At 46.7% G+C, this 23,120-nt stretch overlaps 1 protein-coding gene across 1 annotated transcript in view; it reads right to left on the bottom strand.

Moving 5' to 3' along the window:
• Positions 1-1,809: 1,809 nt before the first annotated feature.
• Positions 1,810-23,120, bottom strand: part of LOC142576436 (uncharacterized) — a 58,498-nt gene continuing 37,187 nt past the window's right edge. Inside the window, exons 4-5 of the mRNA XM_075686571.1 lie at positions 10,223-10,321; positions 1,810-2,088 (exon numbers count right to left, since the gene is read on the bottom strand). Of these exons, the coding sequence (XP_075542686.1) occupies positions 1,835-2,088; positions 10,223-10,321 (353 nt within the window). The 3' untranslated portion in view covers positions 1,810-1,834. The remainder of the gene's footprint in view (positions 2,089-10,222; positions 10,322-23,120) is intronic.

Here is a 23,120-nt window from a genome sequence, read left to right as displayed (position 1 = left end):
AAAGAGAGAACAAAGAAGGGTGTATGCCGTTACAGAAACGTGCCATAGAGACTCCGAAGCGCCGCCAATTATTGAGAAATAGGTTGGTTAAGGGTACCATAGAAATAAATCGCAAAGAAAGGCAGCAGGATTAGGAATGCTCACACATCAGCGAGCCAAATGGGAAACAGTAAATTCAAATTGTGAAGAGCATTTATGGTTATTATGCACAATGACTGGGAAGAAAGCTCGGCTAGGCGTAATGATTTGAGGACCAGAAATACTGGCAGAGAGAAAAATCAGGAGTTAGTTACATGCGTAAGTGTCGACATTAGGCGTTTCGGGAAAGACACCGAAATTGTTCTACTAGGTGGCAGGAATTCCCACATACGGGGTCTAGATGGTTATATCGACAATATCGGGAAGTAAATGCTAGATATTTGCGAACAACATAACCTCGATATCTTCAGTACAGGGCGTAACTGTGATAAGCAGACCACATGGGAAGTGGGAGAAGCGGCAATCGACACTCGATTACTGTCTGAGGAGGAGGAAGAAATAACTTTATTGGGTGCCCTGCGAGTTGGTGGGGAGGGCCAAAGGCACCGCCTAGGTGACGGCCAGGGGTTCGTGGGTCCTGGCGGTATCCTCGGCCCTCTGGACGGCCCGTAGTTGATCCTCGAGGGTGGGACTGAGCTGCGCGGCTTCCTAGAGCATAGGAAGACTGTTGCTGTTCTCGTTATTGTTATATATCCCTCGGCATTCGCATAATGTATGCTCCAGAGTGACTCTTGATTCACATGTGTTGCATTTCTACGTTTGACATATATCCGGATATATGATGTGCGAGAGCGCAGCATTCGGATACGTCCTGCTTTGTAACTGCCGCCATGCGACTGACTAACCTTTTTGTCAATTTTGGGTGAGGTCGCGGGAATATGCCCCTCTGTAACCTGTTTCGTGATGTCATTATATGAGGTCATTCTGTCCTCCCAATCCCATTCATCCAGCGCATCGTCACGTCCGGAGGGTGCCGGGGCGTCGCTTGCGACTGCGGCTCGGTCCGTAAGCCCTCGTGCAGCGTCGTGTGCCACCTCGTTGTTGCCGTCCTCCGCGCGACAAAGAAATTTATGATCCGTTGAAAGAAATGGTCATTGACGTGGAAGGGTATAGAAGCATAGGGAGTGACCATAAATGCATTATTTTGAAAGTGGGGTATGTAGTTGGGAAAGAGAGGGAGGAGCGAAGAATGGCTAGTCCAAATTTGAACACTGAACAAATTACAAATATAGTCACAAGAGACGGGAAAAAACTTAGCAAACGGTCAAGCAAAAAATGGTAATATAGTGAGCTTCTTAGTGTACTTACGACAGAAATAGCGAAAGAGAAGCTGCTCGGTCATTTGAAAGAAAAAAAGAAATCGAGAAGCTGGTGGAACAGGGAGATATGAAAAGCGATCGCCGAACGACAAAAAGCATCCCGAGAGGACAAGCGAGCAAAAAAAAAAAAAAAAAAACGCAATTGCCGCAGGATAAAGTAGCCAGAAAATTGGGAATATACCGGGAGAAAAATATATTTGGTTCAAATGCTCGTTCAAGTAAAGATAAAAGTTGAAAGTGGACGTTGGTTGTCAGAAATACGCGAGAAAGAAAAGGCCGCACCTAGAACATTTTGGAACCACATCAACTTATTAGGCAGGAATTCTGGCGCAATACAACATATCCTAGACGAAGATAGAAACAAACTGTTACTTAGTACTTGAGCACTTACTGGAGCCACAAGCTTTACACGTTAGCCTGGGTAGATGCTGAATCGAAACAATGCACAAAATAAAGGCAACTTTCATACAATCATTTTATTCTTCTAGATCCTCTTCTTCGTGAAGGCACTTGCTAGCATCAAAAACCTGTACAACGGTGGACGTGTTACAAGTATTATTGAAGAACACTTCGCAGCAGAGCGGATTCTTCAGCTCCCTTGGTTTTTGATCATAGTCGTTGTATGGTCGGCGCACCCAAAGTTCACAAAGAGGCTTTTCAGAATTCTTAGCGCTGTCGGTCGAAAGGGTGCCGCTTTCGGACCTTGCTTCCACGGGGCCTTCGCAGCCGCCTGTGCGAATAAAATAGTCACTTCTTTGAACTCCATTCTTGATACAATTGAAAAGTTATCTTAACGAGGGCGATCTTTTTAGGCAAGAGAAGGAAATAAAAATTTGTTCAACATAAAAAGTTTCCATTGCGCACATATATTCAAGAAAACTGTTGCACTTGGAAAACTATCTATGCCGTGTGCATCACTGTTTAAAAAAAGATTTACCTACGAGATACCGCACACTGTACAAGAATGCTTAATAATTGAGGAGCTATTCGTCGAAGACTACCACAAGCCTTTTAAAAGTTTCGCAACAATCACATGGAAGGATAATATTGTTCATATGTAGAAGTTTAAAACTGAATTGTTTAAGCATGCACACGCAAACTCACGCTCTAAATATTTTGTTAGCTTTTTTTTAAACGCGGAAAATACAGCAATGCATTACGCTGTGGGCCGCAAACAATTGAAGTTCATGTTTTGAACGTGTTTTCAATCGTTGAATTCAAACAGCTGTGCTAAATAGGATAATGTGAACGTTCGTGATTATTTACAGCCTATTCTTTTTATTTGAAACGCTTTCTGAAAAAAAGGCCACGCAAGTTAGTATGAATACGTCACTATACATTATGTCCCCAGGAGAACATTATGTGCAAGAAAGAACCCAAGCACTCAATTGACCAGTTAAACCAAAACAGTACGTAACATTTTAGTTTCAGACCTTATGCTTCATGTTTATATTGACAACTGTTGAAGGGAAGCCTAATAAAGTCTACCTATGTGTTTCAAAATTTCGAAACAGCCCTGTAAACTCAAATAATTTGGCTCACATTATTTGTTCAATTGACCTCCTTTCGCGCACCACTGCGAAGCGCAGCTCGCAATTCAACTCCGCTGTGACGTACAGCAAGGCGGCGTAAAATGGGGCTGCCGTCGAAGTTTCTTTTTTCCGCTATGTTGTTTGATCTTATTTATGTTATTCCGATTGGTGCCGTGCGCAACCGCAATTGGATGCAAATAACTGGTCCGCCACTATTTCTAATCCGCAGTTACTTACAAGACAGAAAACAAGTCGTTAACATTTATCCGTGATACTCTAAAGAACCTGCTACTAACATAGGCGTACCGCAGGGGTCCACATTAGGCCCCCTACTTTTTCTAACTTACATTAATTGTTTGTCTATTTGCCCCACATCATCGAAGTGCATTCTGTACGCTGACGACATTACAACATTTAATTCCAACAATTGTGTAACAACGCAAACAAGCAAGCTAAACCAAGATGTGAAAATTTCCACACGGTGTGAGCTGCATATTAACTAAACTAAAACCAATTTTGTCTTCTTTGCCTCGCATCAGCGGTCGCCTGAGCTTCTTCAATACATTTCCATCAACAATCACCTCATCGCTGCAGTTGATCATTGCACCTATTTAGTCATGGAATTTGATCGCCACCTTCACACCTTCGCACGTTCACATAGCTAACGTCAAAAAGAAAATGACATATGGAATACACGTTCTAATCAAAGCACGACCATACTTGTCGTTTTCTACTCTCACGTTGCTTTATTCTCATATTAACTATAACATTGAATAATGTGGAAACAGTTATAACAGTCACCTAACTTCGTTGGAAGTCATTCAAAATAAAACTATTCGTGAATAACATTTTCACCTCGTAGCATTAGCCGAAATCAGTTATTACATGCACATAACATTTTGAATGTGACTGATCTTATTATAGATAACCTGGCCATTTTTATTTTCAAGGCATCAAACAATAAAATGCCAGTAACCATCACACCAAATATATCCCTTATTAATATAAAGAATACTAGATTTGCAGGCAATATGAACTTCATTTTACCCTGCGTTCGCACCAACAGCGGCAAGCAGTCATTACATTTCTCAGCTTTATCTCTCTAGAACACATTACAATTTTCTTTAAAATTGCTCAGAGCTCACAAATTTCTTACAGAACTTAAGCACCTTCTTTTAGCCTCCTCCGAGTTTCCTTTCTGAGCGTAGTATGTGTTGAATTGTTATGTTTAAGTTTGTTTCTATATTTGCCTCCTGCATTTTTTTACTTAAAAAAATATGCACCCTTTGTAGTTCTATTATTGACTAATCCGAAACCTTATTACTGTTTATTACATTCAACTGCTGCTTTTCGGTTCATTTATGCCTTGTCTCCCAAAATCGGTTATTATCGTACATTTTACATGTTGCCATTGTTGTTTGTTTTATTTATTCCTGTCATCATGCGCAGGAGGTCCCATTTCAGTTTCTAACTACGGGACCTCCTTCTGTATGTCTTCATCATGTAGTTATCCGCATTTTCTCATTAATAAACTGATTCTGAAACCGATTCTGAAAACATGGTGTCACGTGCGCACAAGCACACATGAACACATCTCACTCGATGACCGCAGAGACTCGCTGTCAGAACGATGGAGTGTAAAAGCGCGGCAGCAGCAGTGAGAAAATTGACCTTCGTGCTGTCTCGCATCAACGCGAACTAAGCCGCGGAAGGACCACGCGTGGCTGACTTTTTTCCCAAGCGGAGAGGCCTTACAACATACAGCGGACGGAGTAAAACGCGCTCCCCTACCGAACCTCCTCCCGGAGTCTTGCGCGCGACGGAAGACGGCGCGCTTCCTCCCGCTTCCCTCCCTTCCGTGTCACGCGTTTTCACTTGCACATGCAGCGTACGGCGCGCGGCGACGACGTTATCACCCTTGGACTTCATATGGAACCTCACAGCGATGGCAGAAATGCGCCTGGAGTGCCCATGTAATTGCTATCGCAATAAAAGTGATACCAGCATGCTTTAATCGCCCAAGACAAGAACTCATTGTGATTTCATGTAACTTCCGAATAAGATATGACGTACAATGTAGTGCAAAAGGGGGTTCGAAGGAGTAGTCACCAATGGCACAAAAAGTGATGAGTATCGATGGGTGAGGTACAAGGTGGTTCGGGGGCCCAAGCAGAAAAATGGTGGTGACGGAGCTCGTAGTGGTTCCTGGTAACCAACAGGCAAACGCCACGTAGTATGGTCAGGCGTACCACTCGCAATGATGTCAACACAGAAGAGATCGCAGTTCTCGCTGAGAGAGCCTCTTTGGCTCTGTTGGAGTCGGGAAGGTCGAGCCCTGAGCACGGCAGCATCCTGCAGCACCTGATGCTCTTGTCCCACCTGATATTTCAATTATTCTATAACGGAGGTGTTCGCCTAGCTGCAATAGTTCTAGGTTAGGAGCGGTAGGCCGAAACAAGTCGATGCTACAGCGAAACGGGAAAGCAATCGTTTCTCGTCTTCTTCTTTCACCAGCATCATGCCTTCTGCCCAGTGCCTTCAGTACAGTTAGACCCTACCGAAAGAGCAGCCATCCTGGCGACCTAAGGACAGTACAACAAAGGACTCACATGCACTGCTTGAGCAAGGAGACGTGGACAATTTCCTAGCCGCGACGACGCTGGTAGGAAGACGCTTCCATCGGCCCGGTGAGGTCGTTTACCATGTATGTTTGTTTCAATACCAAATAAAGACCGTGGTACTTGGAGAGCAGCTTGGAGGAAAGGCCTGGAGGAGTAGAGGGCACCTAAAATCAGGCCAGCAAGCCAGGAGCAAGGCACAAAGCCGTAATGGATGCCTCTTGGCGATAATTTTGGCGCTACAGGTGTGAACGAACGAGCGAGCTGGCGACATTATTCGGCGTATGCAGCTGCTCGAGAAACAGTTATCGACTCCGAAGCATCTGGCTAGTAAGGTAGAATCGTGTCCATAGTACATGAAGGTTCGCGTCCTTAAAGGAAAAAAAAAGGTAGGACCCTGTGGTGCCTTGCGTGGCAGTATTGTTAGCGTAGGTGACGAAAGGCAGAATGCGATCCCAATTCGAGTGGTCAGATGAAACATACATAGCCAACATGTCGGTAAGGGTGCGATTAAAATGCTCTGTATCCCATTAGTTTGAGGATCACATTCCGTGGTAGTGCGGTGAATGATGCGACACTCCTTTAGCAATGCTGAAATGACGTCAGAGAGGAAAACTTGACCTGGATCACTCAAATATTCTCGAGGTGCTCCATGGCTTACAATCAGGTTTTGAAGGATAAAACTGGTGACGTCTTTTGCTGTGGCAGATGCTGGGAGTGAAATTTCAGTGTGCCGCATGAGGTAGTCGATAGCAACAATAACCCAGCGGTTGCCGCTTGTGGTGTTGGGAAGGGGACGGTATAGGTAAATGCCGACGCGGTCGAATGCTCGCGAGGGACATGGTAAAGGTTGCACGGGGCCGGCGGCATGTTCAAGTGGCGCCTCGCCCCGCTGGCACATGAGATATGACCAGACATACTGGCGAACGCAACGCGGTACATACCACGCCTGTAGTACCGAAGCTGAAGGCGAGAGTATGTCTTTAATATACAAGTGTGGTCGCATTGTGGGTCGTCTTAGAACGTGGCGCAGATGTCGGAGCGGAGTTGTCTGGGAATAACAAGCAACCACTTGCGGCCGCTGGAGTTGTAGTTGCAGTGTTACTGCAGGTTATCCGGAATGATGAAGTAAGCGGCTGGGCAACGGAGTCTCCGAGAGATCGGCGCTGGCGATTGGCTAGACAGGAAGTCTATAAACGAAGAGATCCGTGGGTGTTTGCGCTGCTCAGATGGCATGTCGGAAATGTTGAGGGCGAAGGCACTGCAGGTGGAAATAGACGAGTGGACGAGACTAAAAGGCAGCGGTGACCGCAACAGAGCGTCTGCGTCTGAATGCTTTCGGCCTGAACGATAAATAACGCGAATGTCGTATTCTTGTAGGAGCAATGCCCAACGAGCGAGCCGACCTGTTGGACCTTGTAGTGAAGAGAGAGAGGGAGAGAGAAAACAAGGATAGGAAAGGCAGGGAGGTCAACCAGAAGTGCATCCGGTTTGCTACCCTACACTGGGGGTGGGGGAAAGGGGAATAGAAAGAGGAAAAATGAAGAGAGTACGCACTGAGTGCGTGTGGGAGCGACACTATACACAGGGACACTATAAACGGTCTCTTAAGCCAGTGCACTTCAAGTATTGCACTAGTGCACGAATCGCTTTTCGAGCCAGTGTCGGGTGTGGCCATAGTCCGAGTATCTTTGACTCGGTGAATGGTCTCGAGTCCAGTCGGTGTAAAGTTGCCTGCATAGAGAGGCGTTGGACATCGTAGCAAGAGCACGTACACAATAGGCGCTTGGTGGTTTCCTCGCACCCACAGGAGTCGCACATCGGGCTCCCGGCCATTCCCAAACAATAGGAGTACGCGTTCTTGAACTCCACTCCCAGCTACAAGCGGCAAAGCAAGGGTGTTTCGCCGCAGGAAAGGCTAGATGGCAGTTGTAGCCGTAGCATGGGATCCAGTTCATGTAATCGGCAATTGAAGGCACTCGAACTCCAGAGATCTTGTTACTTCTTGCGTGCAAGTAGGCGAAGTTCCCTGGCAGCGTCCAACCTCGCCAAATGTGTTGGACGTGTCTGGGTATGTTCATGGGTAGAACGGGCAGCCTTGTCAGTTAGGTTGTTGCCGACGATGCCACAGTGAGCAGGAATTCACTGAAATATAATGTGGTGCCCTCTTTCCAGAGCATCGTGGTGCACTTCCCTGATGTCTGATATAATCTGCTCGTAAGTTTTGTGATGTAATGCAGACTTGATACTGTGAAGAGCTGCCTTAGAATAACAAAATACGACCCACTTCTCTGTTGATTCTTCGGTGATGTACGTCATAGTGGCATGGAGAGCTGCAAGTTCTGCCGACGTAGATGTAGTCATGTGTGACAATTTAAATCTAACTGTAACCTGCCTAGCTGGAACGACGAATGGGGCAGTTGAGCTCGTAGGTAAGGTCGAACCTTCGGTATATGTACGAATGTGATCATGATACGTCTGGTGCAGTAATAGAAACGTAAGTTGCTTCAGAGCCGGCGATGGATGATTGGAGTTTTTTGTAATTCCAGGAAGAGCATAATTCACTTGAGGCTGTCGCAGGCACCACAGGGGAGATGAAGGTTTCGCCGCCGGTGGAACATATGTCGGTATGCACTCTTGATGAGCGCTAATCGCTCGTGAAAAGGTCGCTTGAAGTCTCTCGGCTGTTAGGGAGGCCAAATGATGGTTGGGGAACTTTTACAGATGGCGAATGTGGGCTCTGAGAGACTCGACAGGAAGATGTGTCTGGATTATATGCTCTCCCGCGATGGCAATTGTTGCTGCTGTTGAGATGCACCGAGGCAGCCCTAAAAACGTGCGTAGGGCTTCACCTTGTCTGCTCTCCAAAGCGGGAAAGTTCATCTTGCGTGCATTTGACAACACTGGTAGACTGTAACGTAGGAGTCCGTGAAACAATACCCTGTACAGCTGCATCATAGAACGGACTGGTGTACCCCAGTTTTTCCCGCAGGGAAATTTGCAGACCTGAGCAATGGAACTACTTCAGATAGACGCAGTGAGGGCTTCATGAGAGGTTGCGGACAATGATGGCGCCCAGAAAGCGATGCGTCTTAACATAGAATACAGCTTGACCATTGATTGAAACAGGATACAATGACATGTGTTTGCGCGTGAAACTAAACAATGAGAACTTTTCAGTGGACACACTGAGGCCTTGTTCTCGGAGATGAGGCGCTGTGATGATTGCCGCCGGCTGAAGCCTGGCTCGCACCTGAGGGCGAGTCACCGAAGAGGCCCAGATGCAAATGTCGTTGGCGTATATTGAGACATGAACTGTCTGCGGTAAGTACTCAGCTACTCCTACCAGGACGAGATTGAACAAAATAGGGCTCAACACTCCACCCTGCGGCACACCACGGCAGATGTAATGGTCTGAAGTTGGGCCGTCTTCGGTGTCTAAGAAGAAGCACCTCTCGGTCAAATAGTCCCGAATCTATTGATTCATCCGGCCACCAACTCCATTAGCCTCAAGTGAGTTCAGTATGGCCTCATGGGAGACTTTGTCGTATCTTTTATATGTAGGAAAAGTGCCACTGATAAGCGCTTGAGGCTTTTTTGATTTTGGACTCAGGTTATGATGTTAATGACGTTGTCAATGGACGAGCGACCTCGACGAAAGCCCGTCATGGCGTCCGGATAGATGTTGAATCGCCCTAGGTACCATTCCAAGCGAGCAAGAACAATTCTTTCCATCACTTTACCGACGCAGCTCGAAAGCGAAATTGGACGGTATGATGAGAGCTCAAGCGGAGACTTTCCAGGTTTCAGAATGGGGATCAAGCGGCTCGATTTCCATTGTCTAGGAACGGCGCCGTTCTGCCAAGACTCATTGTAGTAGCTGAGCAGCTCATCACGTGCGTCATGTCCAAGGTGGCATAGGGCAGCATACGTGATGCCATCAGGTCCTGGTGACGACGAACGCCTGCAGGTCGCCAACGCAGCACCGAGCTCTTCGAGTGAAAAGAGCACGTTCATTTCTGGTACACGTGCCTCAGGGATGTCATTCAATGCTGCGTCTGTAATGGTGGCCACGGACCCAGCAACCCGTGCACAGAACTCTTCAGCCACTTGAAGTTCCGAGCGGAGTTGGTATAGGGCCAGAGCAGCAAAGGGCTTCCTTTGATGCGGAGATGAGCGAAGTCGCCTAACAGTTCTCCATATGTGCGAGAGCGATTTTCGGGGATCAAGCGACTGACGGAAAGTTTTCCATCGCTTGTCTTCCAGTTTATCCATATGACGCTGGACTTTCTTCTGTATGCGTCGTGAAGCCCTAAGATCCAAGGCGCACTTCGTGCGCCCATACCACCTCTCCGCCTGTCGGCGTGCCTTACGAAGCCCCCCAGTTCCATGGCCAAGTCTGTTCGCTTTGCGGACCTTTTGTGTGAGCAGATGGATGTTTTCAATGCCTCTGCGATTGCTTCTTCGATAGTGTGTGACAGGCCTTCCCGACTGCAGCAGCAATGCTACTGCAGTTTTGCAGTAGGTTTTCAATGTACCAACCCAGGAGGAGCTCCCCTCACCAACATCCCAAGAGAGGCACATCCGAGTGTCGGCGTTGCCATGACGCGTATGTAAGTGATAATTTAGAACTTCTCAATGAGGATCCTAATTTTGAAAGAGGTTTTATAGTGACTAGAGCACCAAGGCTTATACCAATGCCGTGTATACTTACCAGCTGCAGGTACTGAAGATAACACACTCACAACGAAGCAGTCTTCAGTTACATACAAAAAATTCCAACTTGGTGGTGACAAGGAAAAGCCATCGGCAGCTGCATACAGACACACAGAGAAAATACTTTACACGCTTTGTCAAGTGCGCATGCAAATTTTTTCTTAATAAACCTAAGAAAGGACATTGTAAAAATAGCCCGGCAACTTCTGGGCATTTCTAACGCTAGTGTGTGTGAGCGAGCGTCTGCGCCATAACAAGTGCCATTATTTCTTCAGTTTACAGGAAACCCAAACCCGTATCGCACCCCGAAGAGAGTCCTGCGGGCTCGGTCTAGCTGTAAACTTCAGCAAACCCTAATCTGGGCGCACGTCTGTTCTACCGTTGCCTCGTTTGCATCTAAACCGTAATGGCTGGCGTTATGTACCATTGGGATGCTGTTATGCTCGCCATGCGCTACAAGCAAACCGGCGAATGTCTTGTGCAAGTTGTTGTACAGCGTTTCTATTGTCTGTGCTTTTGCAGTAAAGAAAAACAGAGTCGCTTAATAATTGCTCTTTGAACCTAAGCTCCGCGACTTTCGAAGGGCATGCAACTGATGAAATATGTTAAATTCGAAACATCCTCTTGTTGTCATCACACTTCATAAAAAACAAAATTTGTGAAATTACCCAATCCTAGGTAATCGATCTGTATTCAGATGATTCCTGATATTTGCAGAAGGACGTGCAGTACGTACCAGGAACAGCGAATTGCAGTCCAGACCACACGAGCACAATTAAAGCAAGGCGTTTCAGGAAATTCACAGACAACGCGCACTATGCTCAGCTCGGAGGAAGCGGTGTAATACGAGCAGACAGCAATAGCGAAAGACCGCTAGCCCAAAATTTAAATTGCCTTAAGAGAACCCGTTGCAGTGATGTTTTACAGTTTTTGGGCCAGAGATTATGAAGGATAGAAACATGGCTGCTAATTTTCTGGCTATTGCCAACGTAAACATTGCGAACTCTTGTCTCATGATGTGCTCTTCTGGCCTCACATATTGTGACGCTTGCTTTGCATCATTTTTCAGTGCGAGCAGCATTCTCAGCCTTCATCAGCCACTTCAGAGTAACCTAGCCGCTTTATGCCACACTTCAGTAATTAAAACGTCCTTTGACATTTTTTCGGTTCCGCAATGGAACCCCCGTCCCATGGTTTCATTAGTCACAGAAGCCCGACGGTTTAGTGCGTTGTTTGATTTATAATCGCAATAACGTCGGAAGTAAGATCAAGATGAGTTCAGCAGCAATTATTTTTCACGGACAGTGTGACTGCTACGTAAAACTTCACAACAAAGTAACGGCCACCTCACTGGGGATCACTTCGAGTCATCGCCCTCATTGGTGGTTCCGAGGATAGCGGGTAGGAGGGGGGGGTGGGAGGTGATTGGGGTTGACATCCTTAAATTGTTTTGGCTTTCCTCATGTCTCCGTCGCTATGTGGACAAAAGGCTGTAAGAAGCGCGTCGCTTTTGGAGAAAAGGAACATACAAGCAAATCTGGATGAGAGAGAAAAATAAGGACTGCGGAGTGGGGTCGGCCGCAGTTTGGACAGGCAAACCATTCATGACGCCTGTGACGGATGGAGACCGGCGTTGAAGTTTGTGCCTATCAAAGGCTCTTTAATCCCCGCCAGATTTCAGTATACGTTTGTTGGCAGGAATAGTCTCCTGTTCAGCAGTTATGCTAGTAACGCTACAAGGACTGCTTCTATCAACCAGGGATGGCAAGAAAGCAATGTACCCTACATGTGGCTGCAGAAAGTTGTGATCCCAACATTGGCGCGGGTCTCTCGCGTTCTAGATTATGCTTAACCAGCCGCACCCCGTCGATCACGAGACTGAGAAGTTGTGAAAAGCGGCGCAGCTTTGACTTGTTAAATTGGGCAGTAAATACAGTGTCTAAAGAGACCGAAACTTGTACTAGGTTACCCTTTCCCACAATCAGCGTCCTGCTCCTCATCCTCGTTAGCCAGAACATAGAAGGCTTGCACATACATACCCCTCTTGGAAAACCGACCTCTAAGCTTTTATATAACAAGTTTCTCTATCTCTTTCTTCTGTAAGTGCTATTAGGTGGTTTTCGAAGGTGGTAACAGCTGTTGGTCAATTCATTGCTTAATTCCGTGTATGCATGCCTTCTCTGATGTGGAGAGAAGTCGTTGGCCCTTAAGCTCATGTGTTTCAATCCATTTGTTCGATAAGCAAGTAACTCATATACACGGATTTCTGTTATTGTAACGCACGAACAGTATTTTTATAACAAAGTAATAGGCAATTTTATATTAATTTGCACTGCAGATTTTGCCACCTTCTTGAAGGAATGTGAAGCTCTGCTGGAGTATGTTACACTTAGTCGTTTAAGTCTAAATAGCCAACGAGTGAAGGACTCCCGAAGTAGGTCTAGCATTTCTTGTCCGCCAAATTGATACGGCACTTCTGTGGCTCTATTTCGATGGCCAGTTCGAACGTCGATGCCAGGGAATTGCATATAAAAGATTTTTCAGTTTCTCACTGGCCCTATCGAGAGCACATTCCTCTAGTGCTACGCCTCATTGAGGACACAGATTGGAACATCGCACGATTTTTGAGTAACCAGTCTCGTGAGCGAGGCGTCCGTATTTTACAAGACAGCCGTTTTTACTAGCGCGAATAATGAGCTAGTTTTCAGTGTCGCTGCAAATGCCTTCACAAGAAAACGATGTAAGAATATCGATGAAACTTTCCGAATGCAAATATTATTGAAGGTAAACAGTGTTTGAAGGGCTGGGGAAGAGACACTGAAAGAGCCAGGCCAGCTCGTTGTATTTTCTTTATGTGTGCAATGTTAATAAAAGTACGGAGGAAAGTGACGTTAAAATAATTTATGGCTTTTTATTAACTGCTCCTTTACCTTCATCATCATCATCATCATCAGCCTGGTTACGCCCACTGCAGGGCAAAGGCCTCTCCCATACTTCTCCAACAACCCCGGTCATGTACTAATCGTGGCCATGCCGTCCCTGCAAACTTCTTAATCTCATCCGCCCACCTAACTTTCTGCCGCCCCCTGCTACGCTTCCCTTCCCTTGGGATCCAGTCCGTAACCCTTAATGACCATCTGTTATCTTCCCTCCTCATTACATGTCCTGCCCATGCCCATTTCTTTTTCTTGATTTCAACTAAGATGTCATTAACTCCCTTTACCTTCGTGGGGTAGTAATTGGTAACTGAAATCAATAACATTTTTGAAAAGATGTATATGTAATTCAGATCGGTTGCTTTTTTTTCTGTAACGTATACAATCGGGCTGGCTTCGATTTTGTGAATAGCTTCATGATGAATGCACTTGGTCTTAATATATTGCTGCGAACTGCATCGTCTGCGTCACACATCCTCATGATGTTGGCAATTTTTCCTGACGAATTGCATTGAAGCAGGCTGTACATGTCCGAGAGTGTAAGCGAGCACAACTGCTGATATCTAACTGTCATACTGGAAAATGTAACTTTCTAAACGGGCGGAACACCTCGCGTCTGGTTCCTAATTTATGCAGATGAGCTGACCAGGTGGAAATCTAGAAGCAGCAGCCACGGTATTTCCACCGCCACTCACATCTTCAGTACAAAGAGCAATTGGTGGCACGTATTGCGATTTTAACTAAACCTTACTTATACTATATATAAGCTGTGCTGGCCCTTTATCAGAAAAGTAATCAGGCATCTGTGATGCACAACTGTTCACTTACTAAATGGTATCGCAGCCGACGGCTAAATATGTTCAGCTTTAATAAAGAACGTTATGACTACGCACGTCATCATGAAAAGGTGACGCTGCTTGGAACAAATGAAAAGCCACCGCATCTCTAATTACTTCGAGCGTTTCCTAAACACCACTGCAACGCCGTCCTGCGATGGAACTTCCTGTTAACAGCGAGCGTAGACCTGTGACGTCTACCCTCGCTTTCATACAGCCGCCGATATCCAGGAGCTATCCGTTGACACATAGATCGCTACAGCCTCTGCCAGTAAAACTCTCCGCCGGTACTGCTTGCCGTTGTTTGCTCTCCGTCATCTTCTACAACCACGCTTCCTGGGGATGGTCTGCACTGCTCTTGATAACCTCCGCTTCAGAACCGTTTATCTCCTATGCGCCGCGCCGCTGGCCTCCCTCGCTGTGATATAGCCGGCGCTAACCGGGAGAATAATAGAACGCGTAGATTCTGGGTGGGAAGCGATACCAAATATACTTACCAAATGTTCTCTCGCCCCTAAATACCCATCGGAAGACTCTTGACTCGTGCCCTCTTAATGTTCCTGTGAGTGTTTTTACTGACACCTGAGCGTACGTCTATCATAAGAGTGATGTTAAATTTCCTGCTTTATTTCTTGAGAAAAGGCAACGTCCTTCTTGTCGCAAAGCGGGTGTGCACCTTCGGCCGAACTTGGCGGTCATGTTTGTTTTGTGAACTCAGACCGTCCCTGGTAAACTTCGCTCTGGGCTGTCTCTGTCGGCTTCTCTGTTAAACATAATTTAATATTTTGGTGCCGTCCCAACAGGGAGACGATACCCGGGAATCTACCGACAAGACTCATCGCTGCTGGCTAGAGGTGTTACAAACAGTCGAGAACCTCACAGGGCTAAAGCACAGCTGGCCGTCATGGTAAGCTCAAATCGGAAAGGACGAGGTGACGGGCGCAGAACGCCAAGAATATGTAGGTCTAGTGCGCTTTTAACGGCGACGCGGTGACACCGCGCTAGCTTGGTTCAATTTAGCAGAGACTCATTAACATTAACGGGGAGCTGAAAATGATTAATCATAGGTTGGAAGGCCACATCAGCGACGAAGCGTTCTGGTGGAGTACGCAACCGAGTATGTGTATGAGGATGAGACCCACCTATCAGCTGAGCTCCAGAGTAAGCGCATACCAGCTTTCCAAGAACAGTTTGTTTTCTATGGATGGCGTGAACTATTCTCCAATACCCTGAGCTAAGTTTCCTAGCTTATAATGAGCCCTTTCGCCTGAAGTATACAAGTAGAACGAGCACTGAGAGCAATTCAAGCAGACCAATAACCGAAAGGGAAATATTACTGCCACGGATAAATGTAATACGAGAATACATAAATTGATATTTTTAAAAGGAGACAATAGCCTGTTACGGTGTACTACCTTAGCATGTTACTAGAAAACACTGGACATGTTGAAGATACATTTCGGTGAGAACTGCTGGAACACTGGTACTTCTCCAGACTTCAAAAACTTATTCAAGTGGGTCCTTCAAAGGTGGTGAGAAAGCTTCGGAAATCGTACGATTAAGTCGACATTAACAAGCGAGGACTGGAAGCGCTTCGCGTTAGCAAGTCGTAACAGGACATGGGCGGGCTGTTTCACAGATGTTGTGCGACACAAGCGCCAAATTTCACTGACTACAATGCTCATCACACCACGGAACTACAGTGACTGCTTAAATTCTGCTCCATTGAGCTGGAGAGCCTGAAAAAGAGGGGCTTTGTGGAAGACAAAAGATATGATGAGACGGCTAACTCTATAGACAAGAACGGTCGCTTTCGGAACGTAACACTTATTATCAGCGCTTCACGGACACTCTCTGAAATATGCTTAGAGCTGCATCTTTTCCAAATCAACGCATAATTCATGGAGTTCTGTAGTAGTGACCTGCCGCTACCAGAGATGAAGAAACTTTGTTCCGCTAACATTCGATGCTCCTGAAGCAGCAGTAAAGGTCACGGCGCAAGGGACGGCGCAAGATTACTCGCTCCAGGTGTGGAAATTATCATGCGGTAAGTGTGCGCTAACCAGAGAATATAAGGCGAAAGACGCCTAAGGCTTCAAAGGCCGCAGTACAAATGCGTGTGCAGCTTTAACGAAGAATGAGAAAAAGGATGATACTGATGATACCTCGACGTGCTTGCTCCTGCAGACGTTACGTGCACGGGCAGTAACCGACTATTCGCTACATGAAAGGCGTGTTCGATGGAGGAAGCGAACGCACGCTCATAACGGGCGGACTTTCTACGTGTTTAAAGCTGAAGTGTCCTGGCTTTGCAGCCATATAGCACTCAACACGTTCCTGAATGTCACCAGCAGCGCACCAGCCATATACTATAGTTTCTTTGTTTAGCGCATCGCTGAAAATGTCTAGATGAAATGAAATTTGAAATGAAATCTTTATTTCTCTATTCATGGTTACAAAAGCGAGCGGACGCAAAAGAAAAAGCCGCACGTAGCAGCTTGAAAGACCTCGTTACGACATGATGTCTCCAAGCGTGATGTATTTTATGGCTTTGTTCTAGCTCAAAATATTACGTCTTTAGTTTTGTTTGTGTTAATTTTGAAGCAGTTATATTCGAACATAGACGCATGTATTGCAAAAATTTATTGTGTTTACAGGATAAGTCATTTTCACTTCTAGCAGCAACAGTAATGTCGTTGGCGTAGGAAATAGGGTTAAGAGGTAAATTATTGTCAAATTCACAAGTTTGATAAATTCGCAACCTAATATAAGATTCACAGCTGCCAATTCTAAACACGATTCGGGACACCAATTCACCCTTCCACTTGCAGATAAAATGGAATAATTCTGTTTGGCTTGGTCTTCGTGAGGGCGATGATCACAGGCGATTTCTCCAGATCTGAAAATGACGAGGTCGTCATCGCCTTGAAGGAGCACTGAACGTTCATCGTCAAAGACAGTTGACTCCCGAATGATTGTATACGCGTTGAAGACTGACGTATAAATCAATAACGAATCCATCCGGTCATTTTGGGACCTAAAAAGTCTTGGCATATCGTGGTCTGTTGCAGAGCAAGATGAGAGGAACTCCACTATGCAGCCGCCCCCCACTTTGAGAAAACAATAGTAATACATGATGGCAGGTGCGAAGTGGCACTGCCTTGGAAAGCTGCCTATGAACTCTGACAACGAAACAGTAGCCGTAGCAGGCTGAAGAACCGTTTCTGCCACTTATCCAGCAAGAAGACACTTCTACAGACTAATGGCACAACGATTCGTATCTACTAGCTCTTCATGATGAAGTTGTGAAATGAGTACCTCGAAAATATTCAGTGGTTTATTAGATACCACACACACAAGAAAAACGGTATTTGGGAACAAGCTGTAACAATAAAGCCGCTAGCAATCTTCGATGCATCGCCAAGCGCGCTAGAATGCCATTCACTTAACAAGTGCTGAGAAAAGGCCGGCAATCTATTACAGGACCTCGTCTGAATATTAGTGATGTCTAGGACACACAACATCGCCATCAAAGCTGACATCGAGGAGGCAGTCTTTCATATTTGGATACAGGAAGAGGGAGATGCCTTTTGCTTTCTAAGGTTAAAAAAAGACTACTTTGTCGAGTTTTTACACAAGGACGCGACTGTATGGAGAATGACCTCAGTAGCTTTTGCCTATAGCTTCCAACTGATCCTGCAGGGGGCAACAATTCATCACGTGTAAAGATATCTGCCAGGTGCGTCTTCAGCCAACAAGACAATATGCGAGTCAGTTTACGTCGACGACCTAATCACAGGCGCTGGCATACTACGCTGGTGGTCAACCTTTTGGAAAAGCGCAAGACATCATGCACTCGGCGGGCATTACTCTTCACAAATGGACTACCAACTCCCTCATGAGCACGTTGCAACGAGAGCACTACTTAGCAATCCTAGATGGTCGTGCTTCGCAAGCATAAGTTAAAGTACTGCGCAATGCGTGGAGCCCTCAGAGCGATGAGTTCAGCTTCACGACGGCCAGTCTACTTGGTTCGCTTACAACGAAATCAGACAGGACGCGTTTCGTCCTACAGGCGGCTTCAATAGTGCTTGATCCGATGGGATTCATCGCACCACTTACAGCTATACAAATATTTTCTCCGAAGATTTGGAACCGTGCACTGACTGGGATGAGCGCTTACTTAAAGACTTAGTAGCAGAATGACAAGATTGGATGAGCCAGTCGCCAAAGCTGCAATGAATTACTGTACCTCATTAAACCAGTAGAAACAATGCTAAATTACCAAGTGAGCTGGAGGCACAGGTCTTTTGCGGATGCAAGTCCTCAGCGGCCTAAATACTGCTTGAAAAACAAGGCAACCTTAGATACTCACGCAAAATCACGCATTGCTCCAATAAAGACAGTAACTCTGCCCTGTCAACAACTGCTAGGAGCACTGATCGGCACAAGGTTGATGAACCGCGTAAGCAGCACTGTTATGGACTTCCAGCTCTGCTACGCTATGTGGACGGATTCGACAATCACAGTGCCGTGGCTAAGGGGCCAAGACAGAAACGTGAGGAATTCTCCTGATTGCATAGCGCAGACGGAACGATCACAAAAGAGACGGACACAATACACGTCTAGCTGACACAGACCGAACTCTGTGTTGTTGCGCCCTTCTTTTCTGTGGGCGTTCCGCCTGCGCTATACAATGCGAAGATTACTAACCGACAAGCCCAAGTTTCCACTATCTTGCGAACAATTCTTTCGCAATAGGGTCCTAAAATCCAAGAGGGAATCAAATCTTCCACTTGGAAGTGCTGCCCTACTATTGACAGTCCTGCTGACCTTTTGACACGTGGCATATCTGTTGACGAGGTAGCTACTAGCTGCTTGTGGTGACACAGACCTCAATGGCTCGAAGCACCCGAGAACGTCTCCCCAGCACGACCACTACAAGCGGACGACAGAGACGAAATAATCTGTTACGAGATGGTCACTGCCCATGTAGTGCTTGCAACTGACGTCATGTGTCCTCTAACAGTGGCGAAGCGTTACAGTAGACTCGAGAAACCGCTGAGAGTACCGACGTCGTTGCTGTGGTCTTCTAATTATTCCAGACATAACGGCAGCCATAAAGGAACTTACCCCCTCAGGGCTGACGGGATATCGATGCCCCGTTGCTAGATTCGCCAGGTACAGGGTGTGTCATTCGACACAGTGATCAAATCTATTTCAGAAGAGCTTGTTATCGATGTAACCTCATCTATCGCTGACTTCAATCCTTTCGAGGTCCATAACAAAATTATTCGGCTTGGTGGCCGTTTATGTAGGATGGAATCGCCGGAAGTTGTGAAGCATCCGATTTTACTCAAGCACCTTTTCTTGCGGCTACTCTGCAATCAAAGAGCCCTGCGAAGTTGTACAGGGAAGTGTGGGAGAAATGCTCGCTTAGTTGAGGGACCGGTTCTGGATTTGCAAAGCAAGAAGTTTGGTCAAGAAATTTAATAGAGAGTGTTACTTGTGCACACGTTACACCATTACACCATTTGCGCCAGGGAGGGCTCGAGTAGCTTCTGTCGCAAATCATCGGTGGCACAAGAGCAGACATTTGAAGTTGTGGGAGTGTTCTTCGTGGAAGTGCTCATAGGGAAAACACTGTAAGGAGAGGGGAAGAGCTACATCACGCTATTCACATGTGCGGCTTCAAGAGCTCCCCATTCACGTGAACACTCCTTAACATCTGAAACGTTCGTGGTGTTCTTACGGCGATTCGTCGCCTAGCGAGGTTTTCTCCAGGGCATCTATTGCGACAACGCAAGGACATTCAAGAGAACTACAGGAGATCTGCAAAAGCTTTATAATCTGCCGTCTGATGAAGATGTCGCCGGACACATCAGTAATAAATTCACACAACTGAACTTTTTCGTGCCTACCGCCTCATTCAATGTAGCCATGGTGGACCTAAGCAGAAAGCTTCTCGAGAGTGAAGGCATCAAACACACTATGTATGCTGAGGATATAACTATATGGTGCACAGGAGGCAATGACGGTCAGGTTGAGGGAGCCTTACAAGAGGCCATAGACACTACCGAAACCTATCTCGAACCGACCGGTCTCAGATGCTCCCCCTTGAAGTCGGAACTTTTGCTGTATAGTCCCAGGAAACGTGGTCCAAGGCCCAAGGGGTGGACATCGTTAGAAGACAGAGACATTAACCTATATACAAGACATGGTTGCCGTATACCCAGAGTCGATTCAATCAAGGTCTTGGGCATGATCGTTGAGTCAGGACGTACAAATGACAAGACTATACGCAAACTAATTGCTAAAACTGAAACTGAAAGTGCTGTTCGTTTAATTTTGAGGGCATCAAATCGGCATCGTGGACTCAAGGAGGATAACCTCATTCGACTAATGCATGCCTTCGTTCTGTGCCACTTTAGATACGTGGCAGCTATGCATCGATGGAAACGGGCAGAGCGGGATAAATTGAATGGACAGCTTAGGAAGATTACTAAGCCGGTTCTCGGGTTACCCGTATACACTTGTACAGAGCGCTTAATGCAGCTTGGCATTCATAACACTCTTGAAGAGATTGCAGAGGCCCAGGAGCGCGCACAGCTAACTCGCCTCACAACAACGAAGGCAGGGAGATCCATCTTGCAGGAACTCGGATGAAGAGCTATGAAGAGCTATGAGGAGGATGAAGAGCCCCGATAGAGTAGCGGAGGAGTTCTCTGACGTTCCTCCGTCGATTCGTGAGAACATTACGGTCGCGCCAATACCTAGGAACATGCACCCCGATCATAATCGCGGTAGAAGGAGGGCAAGGGCGGCCAACCTCCTTAGGCAAATACAGAGTGGTCAGCGACAGGTCAGCTTTGTGGATGCCGCTTCTCGTAAGGGACGTCGGGCGTTCACCATCGTCACTGTTGATGGTCGGCAAGGAATCACCAATGCAGCCTTGGTTCGGACGAGGGACTCCGAATTAGCTGAACAAATGGCTATTGCACTAGCCCTGCTGGATAGCTCACAGGATGTCTTATATAGTGATTCAAGATCTGCAGTCAGAGCATTTGAAGATGGCACCATTTTCAAACAGGCCCTCAGACTTATTGGGGGCAAGGCAATCACGCACCACTTCATTTATTGGGTTTCCGCACATCAGGGTCAGATAAAAGGTGCTTCTCCCAACCTCAACGAGTCGGCTCACGGGACTGCGCGTGAACTTGCCCACCGCGCTACCCTCGACAAATCGGAAGCCGATTCCCCAGAGAACAGGGACACTCCCTCCATATACAACGAGATTACTAAACGCTACTATCTCAGTCGTAGAACCTACTTTGTTTCTCATCCGCGCCTCAATAGAGCTCAAGCATTAACGCTCCGTCTACTACAAACGAATACCTATCCCAATCCGTCACTTTTACATAAAATCTATCCGGATACTTACACCAATGATACCTGCCACGATTGTGGAGAAATAGCCACGTTAGACCACATGCTCTGGCGGTGTGCCCGGTCACGCTCTATCATCTCTAACAGCTCGGCCAGATGAGAGGCGGTTCTCCGCAGCCCTCTTCTGGATGACCAACTCTGGGCTGTCCAGCAGGCCCACGATGCGGCCGAGAGGCTCGGCCTCCCGGTACCCACGTGGGAGCGGCCTGCTTAGTGAAGACTCACGATCTGCAGGACTTCATTAAAGTTTTACCATACCATAACATACCCCCTCATGAGAGGCGGATGGTGGGAGGTGCTTTTAAGAACCGCAATGATACCGCTTCTTAAGAATAACCTAGTTTAGTTTTGAAGAAGTCGGGGCGGTGCTAGCAGAACTTGAAGCTGTAGGGAATTCCAGGCCGCTTATCATGTCACAGGAACATAATATCACACGGAGGACATTAAGACACTGCTGCATAGACTATTTTGACAGAGTAGTCTGCTCTAAAGGAACGAGATGGCGCTTTTGGCGGTGCGCCACATGCTCCTCAAGCGAAATCGAACGAATTCGAAATCATTATCGCTTCTGCCTTGCTACTGTGCGATAAGCTGTAGGAAATACCACTGGGTGATCGCTAATGGACAATGCTCTATTCATACTGCAAAACGCGTGATGGTAGAGGGAAGACATGTCCAAGAGTTGACGGCAATAACAGATATAACAGACCAAGCTAACGAACCGCTAAGCTCCACAGAAAGGACGTCAATCCGGCAAGGTCGGCTAGAAGAAGCATCCCTCGTTAGTCATATATAAAGGGCGTAGCACCGCTGGCATAGTAAATCTGCCATGCGTTACCTGAATACATCCACTCCTACTCAAACTCAAAGTTATGCCAACTCTATGGCACACGTGCCAAGAATAAGCGAATTGGCACACTGTTGAATCAATGCTCAGAAGGATGGGTGACAGCGACTACACCTCCAACCCACGAATGTTCGAAGCTGAAGGTTTCGTGCCACTGACTAGCGATAACACGTATTTGCTAGAAGATATAACAAAGTACAGAACGTGGCGTTGCAAGCCTTGTGCGCAGAACGGACAAATATATCTCACCTGAGCCCACCCGCCAGTGCTTAGGCAGAAAAACTAAACAATCATATAGTGATCGCACTGAGCAACGTTACAAACTGCTGCTTCGAAGTGACTGCCAAATAAAGAAGAGTAAAGAACGCTGTTCCTAGGGTAATTCAGAAGCGGAAATATTGAGCAGCTTGGCGTGCATTTCTTGCTCGAAATTTAGCCAAAGCACCGTATACGCTTCTCGTACCATTTGGCCAAGGCGTAATGATCTCAGAAAGCGCTTACTTGTCCTCTGAAGATGTGGTCAAAGCTTCGTGTCGCCCACCCAGTCGCCGTTTGCGATATCCACCGCAACAAACGCTTGCTGAGCCGAAGTGGCGTCATGCATATCGATTGTGAACACGGAGGCCAAGCAGCCAGCTATACGCGTCGCCACGCGAGCAAACATAGCGGCGCCAAAAGGTCGCAACCCGCCGTAGTTGCTTAATGGCTATTGTGTTGCACTGCTAAGCGCGAAGTCGCGGGATCGAATCCCTGCCGTGGAGGCCGTATTTCGATGGGGGCGAAATGCGAAAATACCCGTGTACTTAGATTTAGGTGCAAGTTTGAACCCCT

The sequence above is a fragment of the Dermacentor variabilis genome, chromosome 3 (genome assembly GCF_050947875.1).
Source record: "Dermacentor variabilis isolate Ectoservices chromosome 3, ASM5094787v1, whole genome shotgun sequence".
NCBI classification, from domain to species: Eukaryota; Metazoa; Arthropoda; class Arachnida; order Ixodida; family Ixodidae; genus Dermacentor; species Dermacentor variabilis.
This window is presented reverse-complemented; position numbering and strand designations above follow the sequence as displayed.